We start from the raw sequence: 23,388 nt of genomic DNA, 5'->3' as shown, positions 1-23,388 counted from the left end.
CACAAAATGATCTTCAGGTGATGCTTTCTGTAAATGTGCATAGACACCAGGGGCTGTTATGTTTTACTGTGTCAATGCTTCAGAGTATTAGTTCTCTAAGATATTTATGCGAGAGATTATCATTTTGTCTAAGAACTAATAACATCCTTCTGCCAATGTTACCAAGAGAATAAGGTACTTTTCCCAAGCTCCACTGAATGAGTTATAGCTATACAGTAGAACCCTAAGAGAGAGAGACTCAGGTTGCATGAATCTCGGGTGAATGCATCTCTGAATGGCAGGGAGCTGGTGCCTGGGTCCAGGCTGCCCGCCACTCAGGGGAGTTGGGAAACTCATCGCTGCAGTAGTGCCAGTCAGTTTCCTGGCTTCTGTGACTGGTGGGCATCAGGGAGCCAGGTGTCAGCTCCCCACGACTTACAGGAGTGGGGAAACTGACCAGCACTGCTGTGAGTGGTGGCAGCTGAGAGCCTGACTTCTTGGCTGCTGCCACTGACAGAAGAGCGAAACCTCATCTGTCAGGAGCAGCAGCCTGACTGTCGTCATTCCTGACAAGAGCGGTTTCCCAGCTTCTGTCAAGGGTGGCAGCCTAACTCTTGGCTGCCGCCACTGACAGAAGCCGGGAAACTGGCCAGCACAGCAGCTCCTGTGAGTGGCGGGGAGCTGGAGCCTGGCTCCTAGCTCTGCATCGCTCGCAGGAGACGGGAAGCTGTCCAGCAGTGCTGTGCTGGTCAGTTTCCTGGCTCTCTGAGTAATGTGAAATTTTGACTTACGTGGGATTGCGCAGGATTGCAACCTTCATGTAAGTCAGGGTCTACTGTAGTGTCACTTAAGGATTGCTTATCGTCTCTGTGTTTGTTTTGAGCCCTCACCCCAGTTGTGTCTGTTTTGCTTCAGTTTTTGCTACAAAGGTAAATTGTGACTGAATGTTTAACACAATTTTAACAAAGGGGAAGGAACACAAGCCAAAGTAGGAAAAACAGGATAAGGAATATTTAAATGAGTTGAATATATTCAAGATGGCAAGGCCTAAGTAACTTCATCCCAAGGTTTTCGAGGAATTAGGTGAAGCAATCTGAGAAATATTTGATTTATCTTTTGAGAGTTCATGAAGGAAGAGTGAGGTCCCATAGTATTAAGAGAGCAAACACAGTAGCTATCTGTAAAGGGAAGAACAAAGAAGATCTAAGAAATTAGGCTCATTCAGCCTAACTGTGGTATTTGAAAAATATTGGGAAAATATTAAACTGTTTTTAAACACCAAGAGGATTATAGGGTTATAAGTAATAGACCACATGGATTTATCAAATCATTCCAAATAAACTTTGGCAGGGTTACTGGACACTGCTTCCTGTAGCTCACATTGGCTGGGAAGGATGACCTATGGCCCACAGGAGCTGTGAGTGGCCTGCCCGCAGCTGGTCAGGTAAATAAAACATCTGGTGGTGAATTGCATCCACCTCATGGGCCTCTTATTGCCCACTTATGTAGGTGAACTGGTCAGATGACCTGGACTCAAGTGACAGAAATATGCAAATGACAAAAAGCTCTGTCTTTGCTTCACCACATATAAGCACACCACTAATGTTAAGATGGCCCAGGTTTGTGTTCCCATAGCTCTTAAAACCCAAAGTTCTTGGTAATTACTGCTCTTGTCAAGGTGGTGACCAGAAATAAGTCAGTGGAAACATACGCATCTAACCAATAGGTGGCTGGCACAAACACTGCGCTACAAGAATGCTTTCACTTAAGGCTACACTTTATTTTAGTATCGAGCACTTATACACCTGCGACAGGTTAGTAAAATACCCCCAACATCAATAATTACCAAAGTTGGGAGCTACGTTTGAATGGTACAATGCCAGCTGTCCAATTGGTCCATCTTTCACTGGCGTTAAGGACCCTAAACTGTGTCCTTAAAAGAGAGATTTAAATTTTATCTGCTTATTTATTGGGTTAGGGTAGCAATATGCTAATAAAAAACGTGTTAACCAAATAACTTCAAAGTTTAAAAAAGAGGTCTCCCCAGCCCATCAATTAGACAGATGTGTTTTTGCGAAGTCCTTATGTCTTGAGTGCCCTGAAAAATACATCCCAAATGGCAGATATAGTTAAGTTGCTTCTTTTTCCCAAACACACGCCTCAGCAATTTCAACACAGATCTTATCAAGAAGGACATAGGGTCATCTCCCCCATCAACCCCTCCCTTCTTCAGTTCTTGCCTAGATGGGCTAACATTGTTGAGGGACCTGCGAAGACCTGAAGCTTGAGCTGCTTTTGGCCATAAGTGTAGTAATCAATATTCCAATTACCAGTAGTGGTGCAGGCATTTTGCTAGTTTGCCAAAAGCACACCATGCACATGGATGAGATCAGCTTACAGATAAAAAACAGCTGACCGAAGCTGAACTGGAACAGAGGTGATGGTGGTTGTCCATGGGAAAGGAGGCTGAGGAGTTGCAGTCACAGTGCAATCTTTGGCTGAAGGGTCACATCCACCACTGGTCAGTTTAGTCCCTGGTCTGAGAATACTCTTGGACTCTTTACAGACACTGAGCTCTCACTTCACAATCATGTGAGTAGTGCTTTCTGCTGTCAGCTGGCTTCGAGAAGATGAAGCGGATGAAGACCTGGCTTCATATGTCATGCCTTTGTCACATCTTGGCTGGACTATAGCTAGGCAGCATAGCTCAGAATGAAACCTCAGTACTTTGTAAACTCCCGCTAGTATAAAATACTACATCTCCTCAGCAATAGAGCTGCATGGTCCCCTCTCAACACTGGCTTCCACAGAATTTCAAATCAAGTTCAAAGTCTTGGTCCATATTGTGTGCAAAGTGCACCAACGCCTGGATCCGGGATACCAACAAAACAGTTTAGGGCTGCAACATGACGATGCTGGTTGACCACATTCTGCCTGCGCCATGGAAGTCTCAGCATTATAAATTAAGTTCATTAGTGTGGGAAACAACCTCCTTGGGGAATGGAATGACTTCCCCCATAATCTCTCCACTTTCTGCTGTGAGTTCAAGGACTCTTCTGCTTTTTCTCCAGTATAAACACACAACACGTATATTCAAAAAAAAGAAAAAAAAAAGCTCACTGAAACATGACATTCCACTATGCTCACTTCTCCTCCCTGAGGCGAGGATGAGAGAACAAACATGTAGAAGGCCTATTTGCTTAATGCAGTCAGAAAGCTGCTTAGACACGAGGTTTTTATAATGAGCTTGTCACTTTTTCTAGAATAGTATGTAGAACTGAATGGAAGTGACAGGGTGTGTTGCTCTCGTGATCTCCTGGCATAATGTCCACAAGAGACATGTGGTGGAGAAGAAGGGAGACAAGCGTATGGGATGATATCACAGTTTCCAGTGACTAGAGCATATACTATTGTCAGTGCCACAGGAGGGACTGATCTCTGTCTATGATATGCCAGATGTTTACTGAGGTCCATCTGACCCATAATGTGTGGTGGGTGGAAAGAGGGAGGGCAGCACCAAGAAAGGGCATGTATGTGATGGAGTTCGTTAAATCTCTTTGCTGACATCTCTTACTCTAATCAGTCTAGCTTATGTAATTGCCATAGTAAACCTCAGTCTTAATCAATTTTTCTTTTTTATAGATCTGATACTGATAGTGTTCTTTCCAGCAGGCTGGAAAACTGCCATTGTGACATTAGAGCACTGAAAGACAATCCAAGAGACTCAAATGGGGATTTGTGTTAGTTCTATGGCATGGAATGGGAAATTGGAATTTGAAAATAACTTCACTAACTGGATACAAAGTCTTTGTGGAAACTGGAGGCTGAAGTTTGCTCATCTAAGGCCAAATTTCTTTAATGCCTTTCTCTTCAAGACAGAACTGATGACCAAGTTAACAATGGTTACACTGTTGGCTCTTGGCACTTTTGACACACTTTACTGGCTGCTTTTGGAAAGTTTCAAAAAATGAAACTTTTCAGAAAATTCCATTATGCCGGTGTAAGTAATGTACTTCATAATGTACTTCACTTACCAGAGGTGGACTCAAGAGTTCTAAGTAGTACAGTATTACTCACCTACAAGTAAAATACTGGCTGCCATAGGCTATGTCTACACATGCCCCAAACTTCGAAATGGCCACGCAAATGGCCATTTCAAAGTTTACTAATGAAGCGCTGAAATGCATATTCAGTGCTTCATTAGCATGTGGGTGGCCGCGGCACTTTGAAATTGATGCGCCTCGCCACCGCGCGTCTCGTCCAGACGGGGCTCCTTTTCGAAAGGACGCCGCCTACTTCGAAGTCCCCTTATTCCCATGGGGGGACTTCGAAGTAGGCAACATCCTTTCGAAAAGGAGTCCCGTCTGGACGAGACGCAAGGCGCGTCAATTTCAAAGTGCCGCGGCCGCCCGCATGCTAATGAAGCGCTGAATATACATTTCAGCGCTTCATTAGTAAACTTCGAAATGGCCATTTGCGTAGCCATTTCGAAGTTTGGGGCATGTGTAGACACAGCCACAGTGAACCACTGAGGTGACAATCTGTACCAATAAGCAGCTAGAGATGGGAATGACTGGTCTCTGAAAGTACATCGGAGAAATTTATGGCTCAATCCAACTCCCATTGATTTTAGTTGCACTAGCGTTGATCCTTTAGGTAGAAGAAATGTATTATAATTAATCTAGTTGGTATTTCCTCAGGATACCATTTTCACACGCAAAAATTACTTTTCAATACTTTGATATAAGTTTCATCCAAACTACAGCACTTTTGCTTCATAACTACAGAATTACCAACACCACGTTTTTCAGAGCCTGAGGTTGGCCAGGCCCAAGGCCCTTCCTCGTTTAAGAGCTTAAAGATTGCAGTCTGAAACGTACAACAGCTCTTGTTATAAGAAAGGCTTTTCCATCACATTGAGCTGTGACAGTATTTCAAATATTGCACCTTCTTTAAGTTTGTATTTTTGAAAATTTAGCCTTGGGTGTTTCTGGTATGCCTACAGTGAGATGAGTCAAAAAAGGGTTTAAAGAAGAGTAAAATGTTCAGACTACTTGGAGAAGAATTACAACTAAAGCAGGAATATTTAAAGGGAGCTGGAAATGAGGTTTTATTAGTCAATAAATTATAACCTTTCCCCTCAAAAAACCCGGCTTGAAGATCAAACAAAAACAGAGAAATAGCTCGCTGTGCTTTGTTCCTGCTCTTATTGAAATGTTCTTCTATTTTTAAACATTTAGTTTATAGCCTGATTTTTTTCCAGAGGTGCTGAGCACCTGCACATCCCATTAACTTCAGTGAGAGCAGTGGCTGCTTAGCTCCTTTGAAAAATGTGTTATTAATTTCAGTCTCTTCTGTGATACAATTTGCTTCTGGCCGGAAAAATAGCAGACTGCTCCCACCAATGTGCTTGTGTACTTATTATCCTAGAGGCCTGTCAATAAAGCATTTGAATCAAGGTCTCTTGTTTGACTTCCATGATGCTTTCAACTTCTTGCCATCCTGCTGTGATTAAGATTTTGTTTAATGAGCCTTTATTGAAGAGAATACATTATTGTGTAATAGAAAATTTATGCAGCAATTTAAAATCATTATACAGTGATTAAAATGCAGTGCATTAATAGTTATGCAAATTTTCTATACAGAAACATACAAAATTAAAGGGAAAATAGTATGGATTATTAAACATTTTTCTCTATAAGGAAACATAAATAATGAGATGCGGAAGGAAAAGATTAACAGGAAATGAAGAAATGGATCCACTGACATAAGTGTTCTGTTTAATAGGAAATGAAATAGTTACATATTTATGATGGTTTTTAAAGAAGAATAAATGAGTATAGTCAATAACCTGTTACGTTTTTCTTTAAAAGATTTAAAGCTTTTTAATGTGTTCTCACAACCTTACAGAGGTTATTTGATATATGTAGTGTTCAGTGAGATTTTAAAAATTTTAATTTTTAATTTAATTGTTGCTAAAGGATACAGCCTCCTCTTGATGTGATAGGCTTTATTGTACATGCTAAATTCTCCTATTAATGCAAATGGGAGTAATTAATGGTAATCTACCTGCATTAAAATGAGAATATTCAGTTTCCTCTGCAGTTGTTGACCTTCTGAATGCAAAAGATGTCAGGGACCATTTATAATAATAACACTTAGTGTTTACCTAGTGATTCACATATTCGGTGTTATATAAACATTAATTCCACATCATCTGTAATGTACATTAGAAACAAGGAAACTATGATACAAAGGTTAAGTAAAAGGTTATCCATATTCAAAGCTTGGTTTAGAATTTCAGAGTTCTTGGTTCCCTAGGGCCTCTATTCAGACCTCTGTTCCCTATAGGCTGGCACTTACTTTCTTGTTGAGGAGGGGGAGGGGAAAGTGATTGAGTCAGTCTTGTTTTAGAGCAGGCATTTAAAAAAAAAAAAAAAGGAAGCCTAAGGTAGAAGGGAGATAGAGCCTGTTTCAAAATAAGCCACAGTGCATCTAAGAGCTCTGTTTCGAAATAGGTTCTGTTGCGAGCCTGGTGAACTGGCAGCCCTGTCTGTCCACAGAGGGCCCCTCAGAATATTTACGCAACCTTTTTGTTGATAGAAACTGTCAACAAAGGCATTATTCCTCATTGCGAGGAGGCAGAACACTGTCATCAGAAGTGCCGAGTTTTGTTGACAGGCTGGTGACAAAATGCATTTTATATGTAGACGTGCCATGAGTTTTGTTGACAAAACCCCTTGAGCACAGACGTAGCTCCTAAGTGTGCAGAGTTTTAGGTGCTTAAGTGAACAACGTTTTAAAGAAAGGTTTGAATATTCAAATTTTATAGTGAAGAGTCCCTCCATGTTTATTTTTTGAGTGTTGAGCTGGCTATTCTGAATGTTTTGGTTACTACTATACTAAATTTCTCAGAAGTAGTTTCTCTCACTGAACTATCAGAATTATTGTTTCAAGAAATGCCATTTCAGTAAGTGAAAAGAAGGTGGCTTGCTTTCAGTGGTAATAGATCTTAAATTCAGTATGGACACCAAATTCAATTTTAATGTATTTCTATGCAACTCCATTGATTTCACCGAAGTCGCATCTACTTAGAATAAGGCTAAATTTGGATTTATGTTGGTAACTGTTGCTCTGGAAGATTCTATGCTGTGGTCCATCCAGAATTTTCATATTGTGTCATTGCATATAGATACTGGGTAGAGAGGTTTGATTTGTTAACAGTTGATTTGTGTGTTTACTGGCTAAGACACAATCTTACTAGTTTTCTAGTGTAACCATTTTATATCAAAAGTCCTTTCTATTAACTATGAAAATAGAGGCATTTCTGTGATACAATTGTGTTATGAACTGATTGGATTGCTTTGAAGGAATGTTGACAAATGATTACTGATGTGAAGTCAGATAATGTGCTTGGTCTGGACATACGGGAATGTAAACATACACGTAAAGCTTTACCTTCAAGATGCATGATTCAGCTAGTTTAGGAGGATGTACGTTAAGTAGATTTGGAGGAACAATTGACATGAGCAAGAGGGTCTGAGGCATGTCCTCTCATGTAAAGTGTCATTCTCAAGGATCAGTGTATCTGTCCATACTTGCATTAAAACAAAGTAAAGTTAAATCCTCCTCTTCATCATCATTCAAGGGCTCAGCGCCCATTGGTGTCTGTCTCTCACTATTTCCTTCTACCTTTCCCTGTCCAGTGCAGACTGACTTGGTTTCTGTTGACTAGCTCCACACTAATCTGCTATATCATCCACCAATTCTCTCTGGGGTCTGCATCTTCTGTGCAAACCATACATTATGCCCAATACTAGGGTCTTGATTTTTCATGTGGTGTTCATTCTGCAAATATGCCCGAATAGCTGTAACTTGTGTTGTATAACCTTCTACACTAGGTTCTCTTTCGGCTTATTTTCATATATAATTCCTCGTTGGTGACCTTCTGTATCCATCCTATTCTCAGGATCTTTCTCTAACAACTCCTCTCAAATATCAATATTCTTCTCTTCGAATCTTTCTTTATCACCCATGTCTTGCATCCGTACAGCATGCTGCTGAATACACACATTTTCAAGTGCTCGGCTTTATTCTTAAGCTAATTGTTTTTCTTTTCCAGATCTCATCCATCGCTTTCAAACTTGCTCTTGCTTCTACTATTCTAATTGTTATTTCCTCCTTACATTCTAGTCATGTTACGTTGCTCCCCAGATATGTGCACTTCTCTACATTCTCTAGTTCAATACCATCTACACTGATCTTCCTATTTCCTTATCTCCAAATACCATTGTTTTTGTTTTATTGATGTTCATAATCAGTCCATATCTCTTCTCTTCCTTGGTTAGCACCTGCACCATTTTTGCTAGCTTCTCCTCATCTTCCTCAATGATAACTACATCATCTGCAAACCTCAGGTTGTTAATTCTTTCCCATGCACGGATATCCCTTCTACCTCTTCCTTGATCTTGTCCATTACTCTCTCTAGATGCGTGATGAAGACACTCAGCGATATTGGATGTCCTTGTCTCCTACCTCTACTCGTTCTAAACAACTTTCCAACTCCTGGTGTGTTTTCACCACTGCCCCTGCATTGTCATTGATATCTTTCAACAACCATAGCAGTCTGCTATCTACTCTGTATGAGTCAAACACTGCCCAAGTCACTTTCTGAGCTATACTGTCAAATGCCTTCTGAAAATCGATGAAGCAAGTGTAGGTGTTCTTGTTCTTTCATTGAGCTTTCTCCACTATCAGTCTTAGAGCCAATATCTTCTGCATGGTACTTCTATCTTTCCTGAATCCCACTTACGCATCCACTAGATGTTCTTCTCTCTGTGATGTTAGTCTCTCCATTAGTACCTTGCCTAGATGATTGGTTAGGGCAATCATTCTGTAGTTGTTGTACTCCAGTGCATTTCGTTTCTTGTGTATTGTCACTAGCATGGATCTTGTCCATTCCTTAGATGCCTTCCCTTCTTTCCAAGCTATATTACATAGTTAGTGTATTTCCTGAATCATACTTTCTCTGCCATATTTAATCATCTCTCCCATGATCTTATCATTTCTAGGTCACTTGTTGTTGTTCAGTCTTTTCACTGCTTTTTTTACTTCCTCCTTTGAAATATTGGTCTCACTCTCAATGCTCAGTGGATATATCTCTTTTAGTTCTTTGATCAGTCTCTCTGAGACATTTGGGACCAACTGTGCTTTGTATAGATTGATGCAATATCTCCTTCATTGCCGCACAATATTCTCCTGGTTCATGAACATCTCTTCGGTCTCATCTTTGATTGTCATCTCCTTCAGCTGCCACTTCTTATTAATATTCCGAATCATTTTATATACCTCCCTGGTCTTACATTCACCCTAGTACCTCTCTGTATCTTCACACTGATCCTCTAACCGTTTTGCCTTATCCTTTCTGGATCCTTTCCTTATCTCGTTGCATTTCACCCTATATTGCTATTCTGCCGTCTCAGAAACATTCCTTCTGATCTTCAATGCTCTCTTCTCTTGGACCAACTTTAGTCTCCTGCATAATCCACTTCCTATTGATCTTCTCTTCTTCTGGAACGGTCTGCTCAGTTGTCTATTCTATCACCATGGCTGTCCCTTCAACTCTTATCTAGGTCTTTCTCCGTGGCCGCATTCCTAATCTTCTCTTCGAGCACCGCTTTGTATGCGTTCCCTATTTCTTCCTTGTCATGTCTTGCATGCAGAGATTGTTTTATATATGTAAAAACAATTTGGCATACCTAGTAAGGAAAGCAGGGGCATTTAGAATTAAACACTGAATTTGAGTAGGAATTTGAGAGAGTTTTACACTCCTGTAGGTCCATTGTCTCTCAAGGCAGGTACCCTGACTTCTACATTGTGAGAATGGAATCAGGCCCATTGACAAAGAGCCTCCTGGCATGGATATTATAGCATGGTAATGTGCATAAATTGTGCTGGAGTTCCTGGGCACCATGAACCAGATTCTGGGCTATGCTTCACAGAGCTTTAACACACAACTCTCAGCCCAGAGAAATGGGGGCCAAAAGGCAGCTTTAAGTCACCATTGTACTTCCTTGATCTTGGGCTGCTCCAGAGGCTCTGAAGGCTTGAGGGATACCTGAGTGTATGTCTACACTGCAATCAGTGCTGACACTGCACCACACCTAAGCTACCTTGGATCTTGCTAGCTTGATTAACAATAGCAGCATGTTTTAGCCACTCAAGTATCCAGATGAGCTTGTGTAGGCTGTGCTGCCATCCAAGCTGCCATGACTTCATTGCCGTTATTATTCAGCTATATCTGTATATGGTGCAGTCTTGTCTCTGATTACGGTGGTGGCATAACTTAGGCTGCTTGTGATGCCTGAAAGTATGTCAGCCTCCAGGAGTAGACTGCAACATTTTCTGTAAACTTTGCTGAACAGTGTGCCATTCCCCAAACAGGTTTCTAGTGCTCCAAGACCTGTCAGCCTCTGCAATGAATGTTAGGGTCACTTTCTGCCACTCCAAAGCATTTACATGGTGTGAAAGGGTGAGAATGAAGGTCTCATCCAACACATGAATCGAAACAAGTGCTAACTCTTGACATACTGTTGATAGCACTGATTTTTCTCATAGAGGTTTGTAATATTTTCTTTGACATTTTATTTTTAATCTTCAGACGTACCAGTTCAAGACAATGTATCTGTGGCTACTTGAGCACTAAAACTCTTAACAAAAAAATCTTGCATTGAGATTGCCAGGGCTCCCTTCTTTTATCTTTCCTCCCAAAACGTCACTTTGCTTTGTGACCGGTAGTTGCAGGACTGCCTAATAAGTAGATAGCTGGTGAAATGAGTTGTCCACCAACACACTACATTCGCTATAGGTTAATTACCCTGCTCTATGTAATTCTATCTATAAACTGCTTGAACCTACAACTCACAGGCACATTTGTTGAATTCTGTGTAAGAATGGGTTTCAAAGACAAAATAATCCAATTATGCACCAAAAGACAAGTAAATAGCTGTGTATCAAGTGAAGAACAAACTCTGTCAATTTATTCAAATTATAGATAATCCGATGCATTTATAGGTAACTGTTTTTATTTGGATATTATTTCCCTCACCCCCAATTAAAAATGAACCTGCTCCACTGGACATCCCTCCCATAGTCTTTACTAAAGTATGACTCTACTCCTGGGGTGTCATCTATTCCTCAGAGAATTTGACCAGTCTCTTAATTTGCACCAGTATGAAATATTTCCTTTGTTGCGAATTTCCCAAATTTTACCACTTATTCAGTAATCTGAACATCCCAGTGGAATGAGTTGCTCTTCAGGGGTATGTCTACATAGCTGCTATTTTGAAATAACTATGCCAGCACCTACACAACACAACTACTATTTTAAAGTAATTTTAAAATAGCAGATGTCTTGTTTTGAAATTAGTAAACCTCATTGTATGATGAATATCACCTATTTTGAAAAAGTATTTTGAAATAGGAGCTGTGTAGAAGGTGACAGAGCTCTGTTCCCTTCTATACAGCCCCTATTTCAAAGTGAGCCATAGTGCGTCCAAGGGTTCCATTTCAAAATAGTTTCTATTATGTGTAGATGCTCTGTTTTGAAATAGCTGAGCATTGTTTCAAATTCCATTTGACCGTTTCTACACAGGCCACTTCCTTCAGAAGTGTCAGGCTAATACACCGAGTGAAAGATGCTAATGAGTCATGGATGCAAATTCCCTGCACCTCATTAGCATAACGTCACTTGATTTGGAGTCCAGAAGACTGTTCTTCTGGACTCCAAAACACTGTTTAGAAGCGTGACCTCCGGGGGTGCTTCTGGAAGGAAGTCCTCCTTCTGGAGGCCCCTTCTACCCAAAAATTTTTGGGAAGAAGGGGCCTCCGGAAGAAGCATGTCCTTCCAGAAGTGCTCCGCCCCCGGGGGCCGCGCTTCTATGCAGCATTTTGGAGTCCGGAAGACCGTTCTTCCGGATTCCAAATCATGTGATGTTATGCTAAAGAGGCATGGGGAATTTGCATCCGTGCCTCATTAGCATCTTTTGCTCAGTGTATTAGCATGCCCCTGCCGAAGGAAGTGGCCTGTGTAGAAACGGCCTTTGTGTGTAGCTGCGCTGCTTCAGAATAAGCTATTCCAGAATACCTTATTCAGGAATAACCCAGCTGTGTAGACATAGCTGAAGGAGGGCATCTGAGTAATGGAGAAGTACCTTGGTAAATCACGGATGTGGTAAATGGTCATCATTAATGAATGTGATGGCATTATGTGGCCTGTGTGGCGGGACCATATCAACATCAGCTTTCAGAGCCACATGGTCATTAAGGCTGTCTAATAGAGATGTAAATATTAAAAGGTCAAAAACAGTTGTAATGGTATAAAACTGGAAAAATGAAACTTCTGAGTTATCTGTCTCATGTATCACTTCTGATCTGTCCCATCACCAGGGGATCTGAGTGAATTTCAAGGAGAGCTTTTTCACAATTGGCCCATGAACTGATGTGATGAAAAGCTATGAGGAAATTGTATAAAATGTGAATGATTACTAACCAACTAGCTCACTGTATCTAAAGGGCTAGACTCTGTTTTTTTTGTCTCGGTGCCTTTGCAGCAGCATAGACTAGCTGGAATAATTTTGGATGATTACCACAGCTGAAAATTTCCAGCATAGGAGACCCACATGTCTGATGCAGAGGTTGTACCCCTGCCACTTGAACTGGCGCAAGAAATAGGTCTGTTATACACTCTGGCTATGCTCAGCTGGTTCATAAAGGATTGTAACCATTTAGTGGAAGGGAGAATTAACTTATAGTAGGACTTGGGGTGGAGCAGTCTGTCCTGATACAAGAGGATCTGTAATTGTCTGCCTCTCAGCCCTGTTCCTCCTGATCTTAGTTGTGCTGCTGTGTATCATAATAAATTATTCCTCATTTTTTGTGGTTTGAACTGTTCAGCTATTTATGGTCTACTACAGGGGTTTTCAAAATGCATTATACCTCGACCCCCTTCCCAAGAAAAATTACTTCACAACCAAAGTTCCTCCAGTTTTCTCTACCCATGGGCAGAATGAATTTTGTTATGTACACCAAGACACATTGAGATGTGCACTACTAGTAGAAACCCATGCTGCCCACTCTATATGGCAGTGGGCACTTTGCTAATCAGTAGGACAATACCTGAATCTCTCCTGGGCAGCCACCCAAGCACTCAGCTTACAGGAAACACTGTACACACCACTAGTAGAAGGGGGGGACTGACTCCTGAGACCAAAGCTTTGAGGTCCATTGCTTGGGAAGTTGTGGGGGCGGGGAACAAACATGAAGGACTTCAGTGCAGGTGGAAGTCTGTGACTTGTGCTCCGCTACCCAAGCCGCCGGGCTTCAGCTTCTGCCTCAGGTGGTGTGGCTCCTAGGGGCCACCTGAGTGCTGAGATTACAGCAAACACCACTCCAGGCATTAGCAAAATCTAGCTGCATCCCTAATGACCCCCTTAAAACAGGGTTGCAACCCACTTTGGAGTCCCAATCCACAGTCTGAGAACAGCTGGATACTGTAATGTCCCCAGCATCATTTAGTCTTTCCACATAAGACAATTCCTCTGGCACAACTGGGTGATTTTCATTTTTGTCCTGAACTTCCCTCCAATTTGCCAATATCTTTCCAATAATATGGTTCTCAGAAATCAGCAAAATATTACAAATATGGCTATTTCAGCCATATTTGCTCTATTTACCTTTCTGCTCTTCAGGGTGGTATGTCTGTGCATGCATTGTAAAATTGCACTGATCTTTGTTAAAGTCTTATTACGGTCAAAACTCATGCCTGTGTTTGTGTCCATTATCACCCCTAAATCTCATTAACCATAGCTGCTTCCCAGGTTTCCCCATCTCATTGAGTATGTTTCCAGTTATTTCCCCTAGATCCATTTACTTTAATTCTCCCACTTTCTGCCCATATTTCTCTAGATCCTTTGGTAGTACAGTATAATCCTGATTATCTGACAAATGGGACTGACGAATGGTTGGATAACTTGAAATGTCAGATATCGGGGAACGGGGTTGGGGGAGGGGTGTGGCTGGCTGCCAGGGTCGACTTACACAGGGCCGGGGTGGGATGAGGGGTGGCCAGCTGCTTAGGCTGGCTTCTGCAGGCTTCTCTGGGAAGTGTCGGATAAAAGAGAGTGTTGGATAATTGGGGTTCTACTATATTTTCTTTGGTGTTGCTGGCAACTGCTCCCAGTGTAGAATCATCTTTACAGGGAATATTGTGAACTGTTTACATTTAGCTTAATAGCATAAGAATATAAATGAGTAATTGATAGTTTTTCACTATTTGGTTATTCCACCAAAGTGGCATGTTTTTGCTGTGATGGTGTGAGCAGTAGTCATGTAGACTATTTGCATGACTGTAAAGTGATGCTCATTAAATAAGAAGCCAGAAACTGGAAAACAAGATTAAAGTCAGTGAGCTGTTACAATATATGTGCATGGCACACGATACTTTATTCATCCTTCCATTCCATGCAGATATGATAACATGCTGATGTGGAATTGCATAGAAACATTAAGCATTGATGTGGAATTGCTTAGAATCACTGAGTATTGTGTGGTTGTATTTACATTCATGGTGCAGATGTTTATTTTTCTGCCTACTCCATTATTTTCCTCTTTCCACAATAAGACTGACAGTATAAATATATTAAAACTGAGCCAGAAGTTCCTAAGACAGATTTTTCTCATTTCTTGGAAAGTGCAAAATTTTACGTTTTCACTTCCACATCCCAGATGCTAGGTTGAAATGGCAATTAGTCGTGCTGCCCTCTACTAATGGGAAAGGAATGCGTCTAGTAATTGTGGTACTTTATTCATCCCACTAGCCGTTTTCTACAAGTGACAAAAGAATTTTAAACTGAGACACAAAAGTAGTTTTAAGGGTAAGAGGAGTGTTCAGTTCCAGTGGCTGATAGGATCCCCAGCCTTCATGTGATCCCACTTTTCCATTGTCTGGCAGCACTTTGGTTGGGCCTACGCTAGAGTGTGTTGTCGACAGAAGGGGGCACATTCTCGACAGAACTCTGCATTTGCCTCAACAGTATTATCCCTGAAAAATTTGAGGCATAGCAGTCCATCGACAGAATACTGTCAACAGAAGTTTGCTTTTGTTTGCTGTTTCACCTTATGTTGCTAGAACTCATCTGTTTGTATATAAGTCAGGATGAGGTGCTTATTAACATTGACACTGGAGAGGAAACATACTGGTCTTCATGTATGTGTTAATTTAAACAGATAATTTACATGGATTTTAGCAAGCATAGATTTCTATAGAGTTTGATTTCTCCCCTGTCCTCTAGGCAGTGGGTAAGTCCATATTTGATCAGCTGCATATTTTTGCCTCATTTGCCTACGCTTGGTGGATGTGCATAAGTACCTCTTGACTTAGACGCAGACTTGGTTAGATGGCTATCATATGGCTAGGGAGATGTCAGATACTTGTGCTACACACCTAGCAGTAGACTCACAAAGTGGGCACAAGCTATTTTCTCCTTTAAGCTGTAAATGGAATACACAAATATTAAGTAATAAACCAATGTGTGTGTGCGCTGATGAAAGAACTCTGGGAAACTCCGGCACTGTTTTCATGACTCGGGAGTTCAAGATAAGCATGGATAAAGTTATATTTACCAAACAATGAAACAGTTATAGATTTAAGACATTTTTACATGGTATGTGTCAGTCTGAGTTTTTGGGCAGTAAAAGCTAAAATATACTGGGATCTGAATGAACCATGGTCATAAAATATTATAGACTCTGTAATTGACTAGGAAAAGTTTTAAAAAGTTGCAACTTTTCTCATGGTAATGGTAAATTACGTCATGTAAAAATATTAGAATGTACTCAATTTCAAATAAATGTACACTTGAGTAACGTTCAAGACAAAGTATTACACAAACCTAATGACACAGCTCTTTGAAAAATTATTCAGAAGTTTCACGGTAGGTTGGATGCAGCCTGATTTCTAAAAACTGTATATGGTTGTCTCGTTCCTTTAGGAATAAGACAATAGCAGCAGAGTGCCTGTACTGGTGGACTTTTATCTGTCCAAAGGTACAGGAGCTGAAAGATACTTCATTGAACAGTCATGAAGTTATCACTGTATCTCCAGGTCAAAAGTATTTAAGAAGCAGCATGCACATTATGTTTTCACCTGGTGATCTCTTCCATTTACCTTTTGGCTTTTTATTCACACTAGCCATTAAGATCAGAAGTTTTGATGATCAACCTTAAGCTGTCTTTTTTTTTTCAAAAGAGATTGTGTCTTCCTGTAGTGTAACCATGGAAACAGACAAGGAACCCTTAAAGAAAGTGATCGAACATGCTGTGCTAATTAACCGTACCCTACATTTTCCTTCATCTGAAAGATGCAGTTAAATACATTTTGCATGAGTAAGCATATTTGGATGCACAAACGGTATAAAATATGTAACAATTTCTTTTCAGAAGGATATTTGAAAAACTGGTAACTATAATTTATTCATATATAGTGCATCAAAATCAGAAATACTGTCTCTCTCGTATTTTTGATGGTTTTGTATTTAAATAAACGTAAATACATCTAAAGGATGAATATATTCTTTTCAGGGCTTGAGACAAACCTGAGTGCCTGTACTCAGTTTGAATATATGAATCTAAATGTACCTAATGTCATGTGAATAAATTACTCAGTTACTGCAATTTCACATGTAGTTTGGCCAGTTGCTCACCTAACTTGTCTGCTTGCACAAATAGGAAAATTTCAGCCATCTTTCCAAATACTCTAATCCTTGAGCCCATCCAGTGTCACTTTGTTGCACTGAAGTTCCTAAACACTAACACAAAAACATCCTCAACAACTTTAGGGTACAGAGTTTTCTTCCATGCTAAGGCTCCATTAATCATTTTTCCTTTCTGAAGTGAAAGCAGCCTACGCAGACAACTGTCTCTGATGTGTGCTGTGTACCTTTCTGAACAAACCAGTACTCCTACCAACACAGAATTCAGTGTAAGAGAAGATACTGGGCTGATTGGTAGCCAGGGATACAGATGAAAATAAATGTCAGCACATGTCAAACAAAACAAAGAATGATTATTAATGTCTGAAGTGTTTTTGTTTTTAAAATTCTTGTGGGCTAGTTAGACTATCCTCCTACACATGTCTAATCTGTATAATCAGTAGATCATCCAATCTGCACAAAATTTTGCCTGTGTTACTATGGTAATATATTCACTGGGATTAATTGTTCTAAACCCACTTCTCCAGTGTATTAAGTATAAAAGTACAAATGTGCTTTGCTTCAGCTTCAAGCATGCAGTCCTTAATTGTCATTTTTGTTTCAAAAATTGTATTGCTACTCCATATTGCAGAGATTTCTTGCAGTCTAACTTTTCCACTAAATTGAGTGTGCTTTGGCTCTCCTTTAAAGATTTCAGTGATGTAGCACAACTGATTGTGACCTTGTTTCAGTAGGTTTTTGTCCTGTGGAAGGAAGTTAACTTTTTTCTTAGCAGGTTAAAATCTAACATGTAGTCTTGGTTCCCATAACTTGCAAGTGCTCAATATCTTTCTACTTCAGGGGCTATGAGGACAGCTTTTAGAGTACTGACTGTCGAAAAGAAATCATAAGCAGACTGTGCAGGGAGAGTTCTACCTTATTTTGGTGCAGACACTTACCCTCGCCTAGAAAGTGCCTATGGCCCTCTGCAGTGATATTAAAAATTTTACCTGAGGTAAATTGTAGTTACCTTAGTAACAGCAGTATGCCCTGAATGTCCGTATACTTTTATAGACCAAGTAGCAATTGCTAAGGTAGTGTATTTAGCTATCTAAGAAACTTGGCAAGGTTTAAGGATGGCCTTAGTAAATGCTACTTTTTCAATAGATTGTGGATTGGGAGGTTTCATTAGAGAGAGAACAGTATTTCCAGCTCTCAGAACATCCAGGAACTGGGCTCCCTTGCTTTATAATGCTTATCTTCTGGGAGGTAGGGAATAAAGCTTTTTGCACATGCAATTTCTTGGTTTATAGGCACAATGTTAATAATTATGGACACAACTGTTGACGTACATTTGAGTATTTTTTGTAAATTGATATGATCATGGAAACCCTACTATTTTAAAATCTGACTTTGAATGTGAAGACTAAGGGGCATTAGTTTGCTCAGGAAAATTCCTACTGTAGTTCTGTTCTTGAGTATTCTATGAATATTCTTTGCTTTTATTTTTATTAGAAGAATACCACTGAGAGGTTATCGGTGCTGAAAAGTGATGAGTTGAAAGATGAATGGTGTGGGAAATGCCAACCTTTTTTGTTTCAGTATCTTTTTTTTCCCTTTATATAAATCTAAGCTAATCCTCTCACAGGAGTCATCAATTCCCTATAAAATTCCACCTGTTGTCTGGAGTTTTGTTGTCTTGCTGGGTTTGTTCTTCCTTGCTTTCAATAATTGACCTCTAGAGAGTCATCTGATTTGCTTTTGAATACTGTTTTTAAGAATGCTGAATCAATCCTAAAGATAAATTCCAGGTGGTATTAGCCCCACATCAGATTTTTTGTATCTATAGAAATAAACATGTAAGACATTTCATTGGTAATAGCTATCAGAGATGTGTGGTATTCTTTCAGATTTTCAAATCTGTTTAGCTGTGTACTAAATGATAGTATTTATTATATTCCTTAACTAACTGCATGCAATACAAGTCAAGGTTCTTAAGACACACACTGCTTTTTAAGATCTGAACCGTACACTTCTTTGTTCCCTTAATGCTTACTGCTTTTGTACTGTATTCTACAGGTCTTGCAAGAGCCAAATCAGTCCCCAGCCATACATACTCTAATGAAGTGGTTACCCTGTGGTACAGACCTCCAGATGTCCTTTTGGGCTCAACAGAATACTCCACCTGCCTTGACATGTGGTAAGAGTAGCGCCCTTATACAGGATAATACATCTAGGTGCTTTGGCTTTGACTTAATGTAAAAAATATCTGCTAAGATTGATAGTGGAGGATAGGCTGCCGTTGTGTGCTAATCGTTGTGGAGTCCCCCTAATGCTACGCCCTAAGAACATTTCCCTCCCTATGAATCCAGCAATTTGCAGCTAGTGTCCAGTGATGGTACATGACTGCCACGAACAATAACAAAGAAGCAATTTAATTAGCATTGCGTATCTGTTGTGGTCTTAATCTGAAATTTTGTTTTGCGGAAAGTAGAGTTTTATCTCCTAATAAACAGGGAAAGGGGGAAGTGCCATAATTTGAGATACTATAACAAAAAATATTGTTATAAATCAATGGCCATTTAAGATTTAGCATTTGTCCCTGTGCTGCTGCCATCATCGTAGCCACTCAGAAATTCACAGCAATGACACCCACAAAAGCCAGAGTTTTCTGTTACATAAAGCCCTGTCCTGCATTTGGTCAAAATCTACTGTAGCTATCAGTACTATGTTAGCATATAATACCCAGTTGATGTGTGGTGCCTTGGAGAGCCACAGTAGTGTGTCTCTGAGGTGGCAATACCTTCAGGCAGGTCTTCCATTCCAGGCCCTCTCAACATCTTCTACAGCAGTGATGGGCAACTGCAAAGGGTGAGCAGCCCACATGAGTGGCTCTCCTTCACCTCAGTGGACTGTAGAAGCCCACGGCTCACTCAGGCTGCACCACCCTCCTGTCTCCCGCCTCCCTACACACTCACCTCTTGCAGACTGAGGCACCAGAGCCCTACATTTCCCTGCTCCTCCACCTTCCTCCTAGTGCTTTTGAAGCAGAGGCAAATAGCTTGATTTGCATTCTGTCCCTGCCCTTCCCCCTCCTTCCCAGAGTTGGGATGCAGTGAACATCTGATTTGCAGCATTCCACTTCTGGGAGGGCTGCGGAGGAGCGGGGGCAGAGTGCACATTGGGCAATTGGCACACTCCAAAAGTGCTGGATGGGGGTGGAAGGAGCAGGGAAGTGCAGGGCTCCAGTGCATGAGAGGTGAGGGAGGGGAGCAGCCAGCGGGTCTGCGGGCTTCAGTCGGAGCCCCGTAGGTTGCACGTTACCCACCGCTGTTCTAGAGTCTCATCTCTTCCCAAACAGCAACCTGGGTTGATAGGGGAAATGTTCAGCATAGAACTGGTGAATATAGATGCATTAGAGGATGAAAATAGCCAATGGATCTGAGCATTTTTGTCAGCTAAACTTGGTATAGTCCATTTAGGTTATCACGGAAAAGGAAGAGCTCCATCGCTTTAATTTATTCAAGTTAGTCCTAAATTATGATGTCTGCGTGTGTATTGTGTGTAAGTATGGGATTATGGGGCTGCTGACTCTAACCAGAGGATACCAAAGAACTTCAGGAAAAATTCAAGAAGAGAGTATTTAAAATGCTTTTTCTTAAAAATTTGTTAATTGATTTAGTCCAATTTTTTAATGTAAAATGGCTTTTTGAGAGAAAAAAGTTGTGAAATTTTTAGCTGAAAGTTTTGAGCTTTTTCAACAAAAGACAAACATTCAGTAGAACTTTGGTGGTTTGATTATCAGTTTTGTTTTTGAAAATTTTCTTTGTCCAGAAAATGTTTTCAAAGACCAAAATTTTGTTGTTTTTTCCCTGATAATTGAAACACTTTCATATGGATATTTTTAAAGCAAATGTTTGAGAAATTCTTAACAAATCAATTTGCGCTTTTGACCAGTTCTGTTAGCAAACATTTTACTAAAAATAACAGCATGTTTATTTCAGTGGTGCAGCTTGACTGTGCCAAACTGGGAGACCAAAGTAAATCATAAATATATACGAGAGTTATCTTGTATCTTCATATCTTACTATCTTTAGTATCCCCCCAATGCAGAATGTTAAATTTAGTTACAATACAATTGGTATTACCAAGTGGTTCAGCTACATTCACTTCTTGGACAGGATCCCATGGGTTTCTTAGAACTAAAGTCAAGAATTACTTTTCTCCTTCTGGGTTCTGGAATTAGATGCTGTAAGAAGCAACCATTAATGGTGTCCAGAAATTTTATCTTTGAATTCCATCCCCTATTGTACTGACAGAGTAAGCACTCTAATAAATACAGGTCCGGAAAGGACCTAACCAGAGTAATCACATTCTCTGCCTGAATCTCAGAGGTGAGCCAAGTGTGCTTGCTGGAGGGCACAAAAAGAAAATATCTTAAATAACTGACATAAAATACTGATATCCACTAATGGAAGGACCTTTAACGCAGGGCCAAAAGAGATCAGGAGTGCTTTGTTCAAAATGAAAAGTATAAGGCAGCACTAATTATACCTATTAAAGCCATGAATCAGTGTGGCGCGTGTGTGTGTGTATGTATATATATATATAATATAATATAATATATGCGCAATCACAGGATCTGAATGTTGTTCAGAGTACACGTTTCATTAATAGGCACATGGGAAGACTGATCAGTGAGTTCCCCACCACCACCTGTACTCTCCAGCTTTTATGCAGGGAGACCATGCATGTTGAAATAATTTTTATTAACTTGGTGCTTCTAAGTAAGGCACGTTGGAGAACAGATCATGTGGGAGCTCTTTTACAGCAACACCGTATTGCTGGGCCACAGTTGCATCGAAACTAAGTAATAATTTCACAGAATGAAGAGACAAAATCCTTGCTTACATCAGATGCCTCTGTGTGTGTTTTCCTTGCTTACATCAGATGCCTCTGTGTGTGTGTGTGTGTGTGTGTGTGTGACAGAGATTAACATCCATATACAATTATTAGTATTTAATAAAAGGAAATAACACTATGTGCCGTTCTGTGTTCTGAGTCGTTATATACATCTTCATTAGAAAAGCAGTCACTTGCTGGGATATTGAGAGAAAATACGTATGTGTTTTTCATTTATAAAAGAGATCATAGGGCATTGACTTTAGTTGTGATAAATGACATTTAATTGAGGTTCCCAAGGAATGGAACACCAATCTGCTTGCTATTGAGTATAGCAGCTGTATGACAAAAGTGCAAATATTAACCACTGGTCAGTGGCTGGGAAGCAGGTGGCAGTGACTGCGGGCTGTTTTTACGCTTCATTTGCCATAGTAGAGCATTAGGACAGTAACTAAAAGCTAATGATCCATGTACAGTATTACATTTTCCAGCTTTCTGTTTAAATAGCCAGTGGCAGTAAAAGAGTATTAATGAAGACGTACGTACATACATACATTAGTAGTGTCAGTTAGTGGTAGAAATCAATACAATGTGTGTGTTCTGATTTACTGCTGTCAGTGTATCATATTCTGGCATTGTGTGAACATATTACACAACCTGAGACTGCATCAAGGAGTTGTGATAACCTTGGATATTCTCTTTTTCTTGATGAAGACTTACTGGTAGGTAAAAGTACCATTCAGCAGTGCCTCTGGTATAAATGTTCTTAATCTTGGATTTTACAGCCCTTTGAAAGTCAGTATAGGGGAAATAATCTTTAAGCTTCTATACTGAGCTGGTTTATAAAATACTAAAAACTGTATATAGGTAATATAAAAAAAATGTAAAAATCCTACTATACTTCCCTGTTGTGCTTGTTTCTTACAAGAACAGCTGATCTTCAGTAGCTGTAATCCTTGATTAAAGCAAGTTACTAATGTTTCTTTATTCTCACAACATAAGTACCGCTACACCTTTCTAAAAAAAAAAAAAAGTTGGAAGTCACTGTGGATAATTTATTTTAACACATAGCTGCTATAATCTGTATTTGTCTAACAGCTGTTAATTGTCTTATTGTATATTATCCATACTGCCAACTTCTTTGTTTTAAAAGATACAATGAATGCCTGACAGGACATGAACTGCTAGTCAGTATTCAGGTAAAATAAGCAATATGCCAATTTTTAAAATTTAATTTAATTAACAGAAACTATGATTATCACTGTGGAAGAAATTGCTTATCAGTTGCCCATCAAATGTAATACAATTGCATGTTAGATCGCCATTATCTTCATTGCATCTCTGCCTTCAGTTTTACGTTTAACTTTGTAGCAGCTGGGATGACAGTGATTTCTGTGCTGATCTCCACTTACAGAAAAGTTATCTGAAGGTTTAAGTCTTATTTGTGCACTGTCCCAGTCCACTGAAGTAGTTGTTATTTGAGGCCCAAAAGAGAGAGCGAAAACAGCAGGGAAAATTGGTTCTTTGGCCTGTGGTGCTCTACCATAGGAAGGTCTATTCCAGAAAAACATAGATCCTTAAGAGGTCAGGATGCTGATAACCATCAAGATATTTTTAATTAAACTTCCAGAGAAAATAGTGACAATGAGAAGTTTTATCAGATGAATTTCTCTGTGATTGGAAAATTCTCCTGGGGCCTGGGGCCAGGTTCATATGGGAAGCCACTCTTGTACGTAGCTATTGGAAAGACATTTCATTT

The 23,388-nt window shown here is 40.0% G+C and overlaps 1 protein-coding gene across 2 annotated transcripts in view; it reads left to right on the top strand.

Annotated features, from left to right (window-relative positions):
* CDK14 (cyclin dependent kinase 14) overlaps positions 1-23,388 on the top strand; it is a 555,604-nt gene that overhangs the window by 312,094 nt on the left and 220,122 nt on the right. For both annotated transcript variants that reach the window (XM_074984765.1, XM_074984766.1), the window contains one exon: positions 18,807-18,927. In XM_074984765.1, the coding sequence (XP_074840866.1) occupies positions 18,807-18,927 (121 nt within the window). The remainder of the gene's footprint in view (positions 1-18,806; positions 18,928-23,388) is intronic.

The sequence above is a fragment of the Carettochelys insculpta genome, chromosome 2, assembly GCF_033958435.1.
Source record: "Carettochelys insculpta isolate YL-2023 chromosome 2, ASM3395843v1, whole genome shotgun sequence".
In the NCBI taxonomy this organism is placed as follows: Eukaryota; Metazoa; Chordata; order Testudines; family Carettochelyidae; genus Carettochelys; species Carettochelys insculpta.
This window is presented reverse-complemented; position numbering and strand designations above follow the sequence as displayed.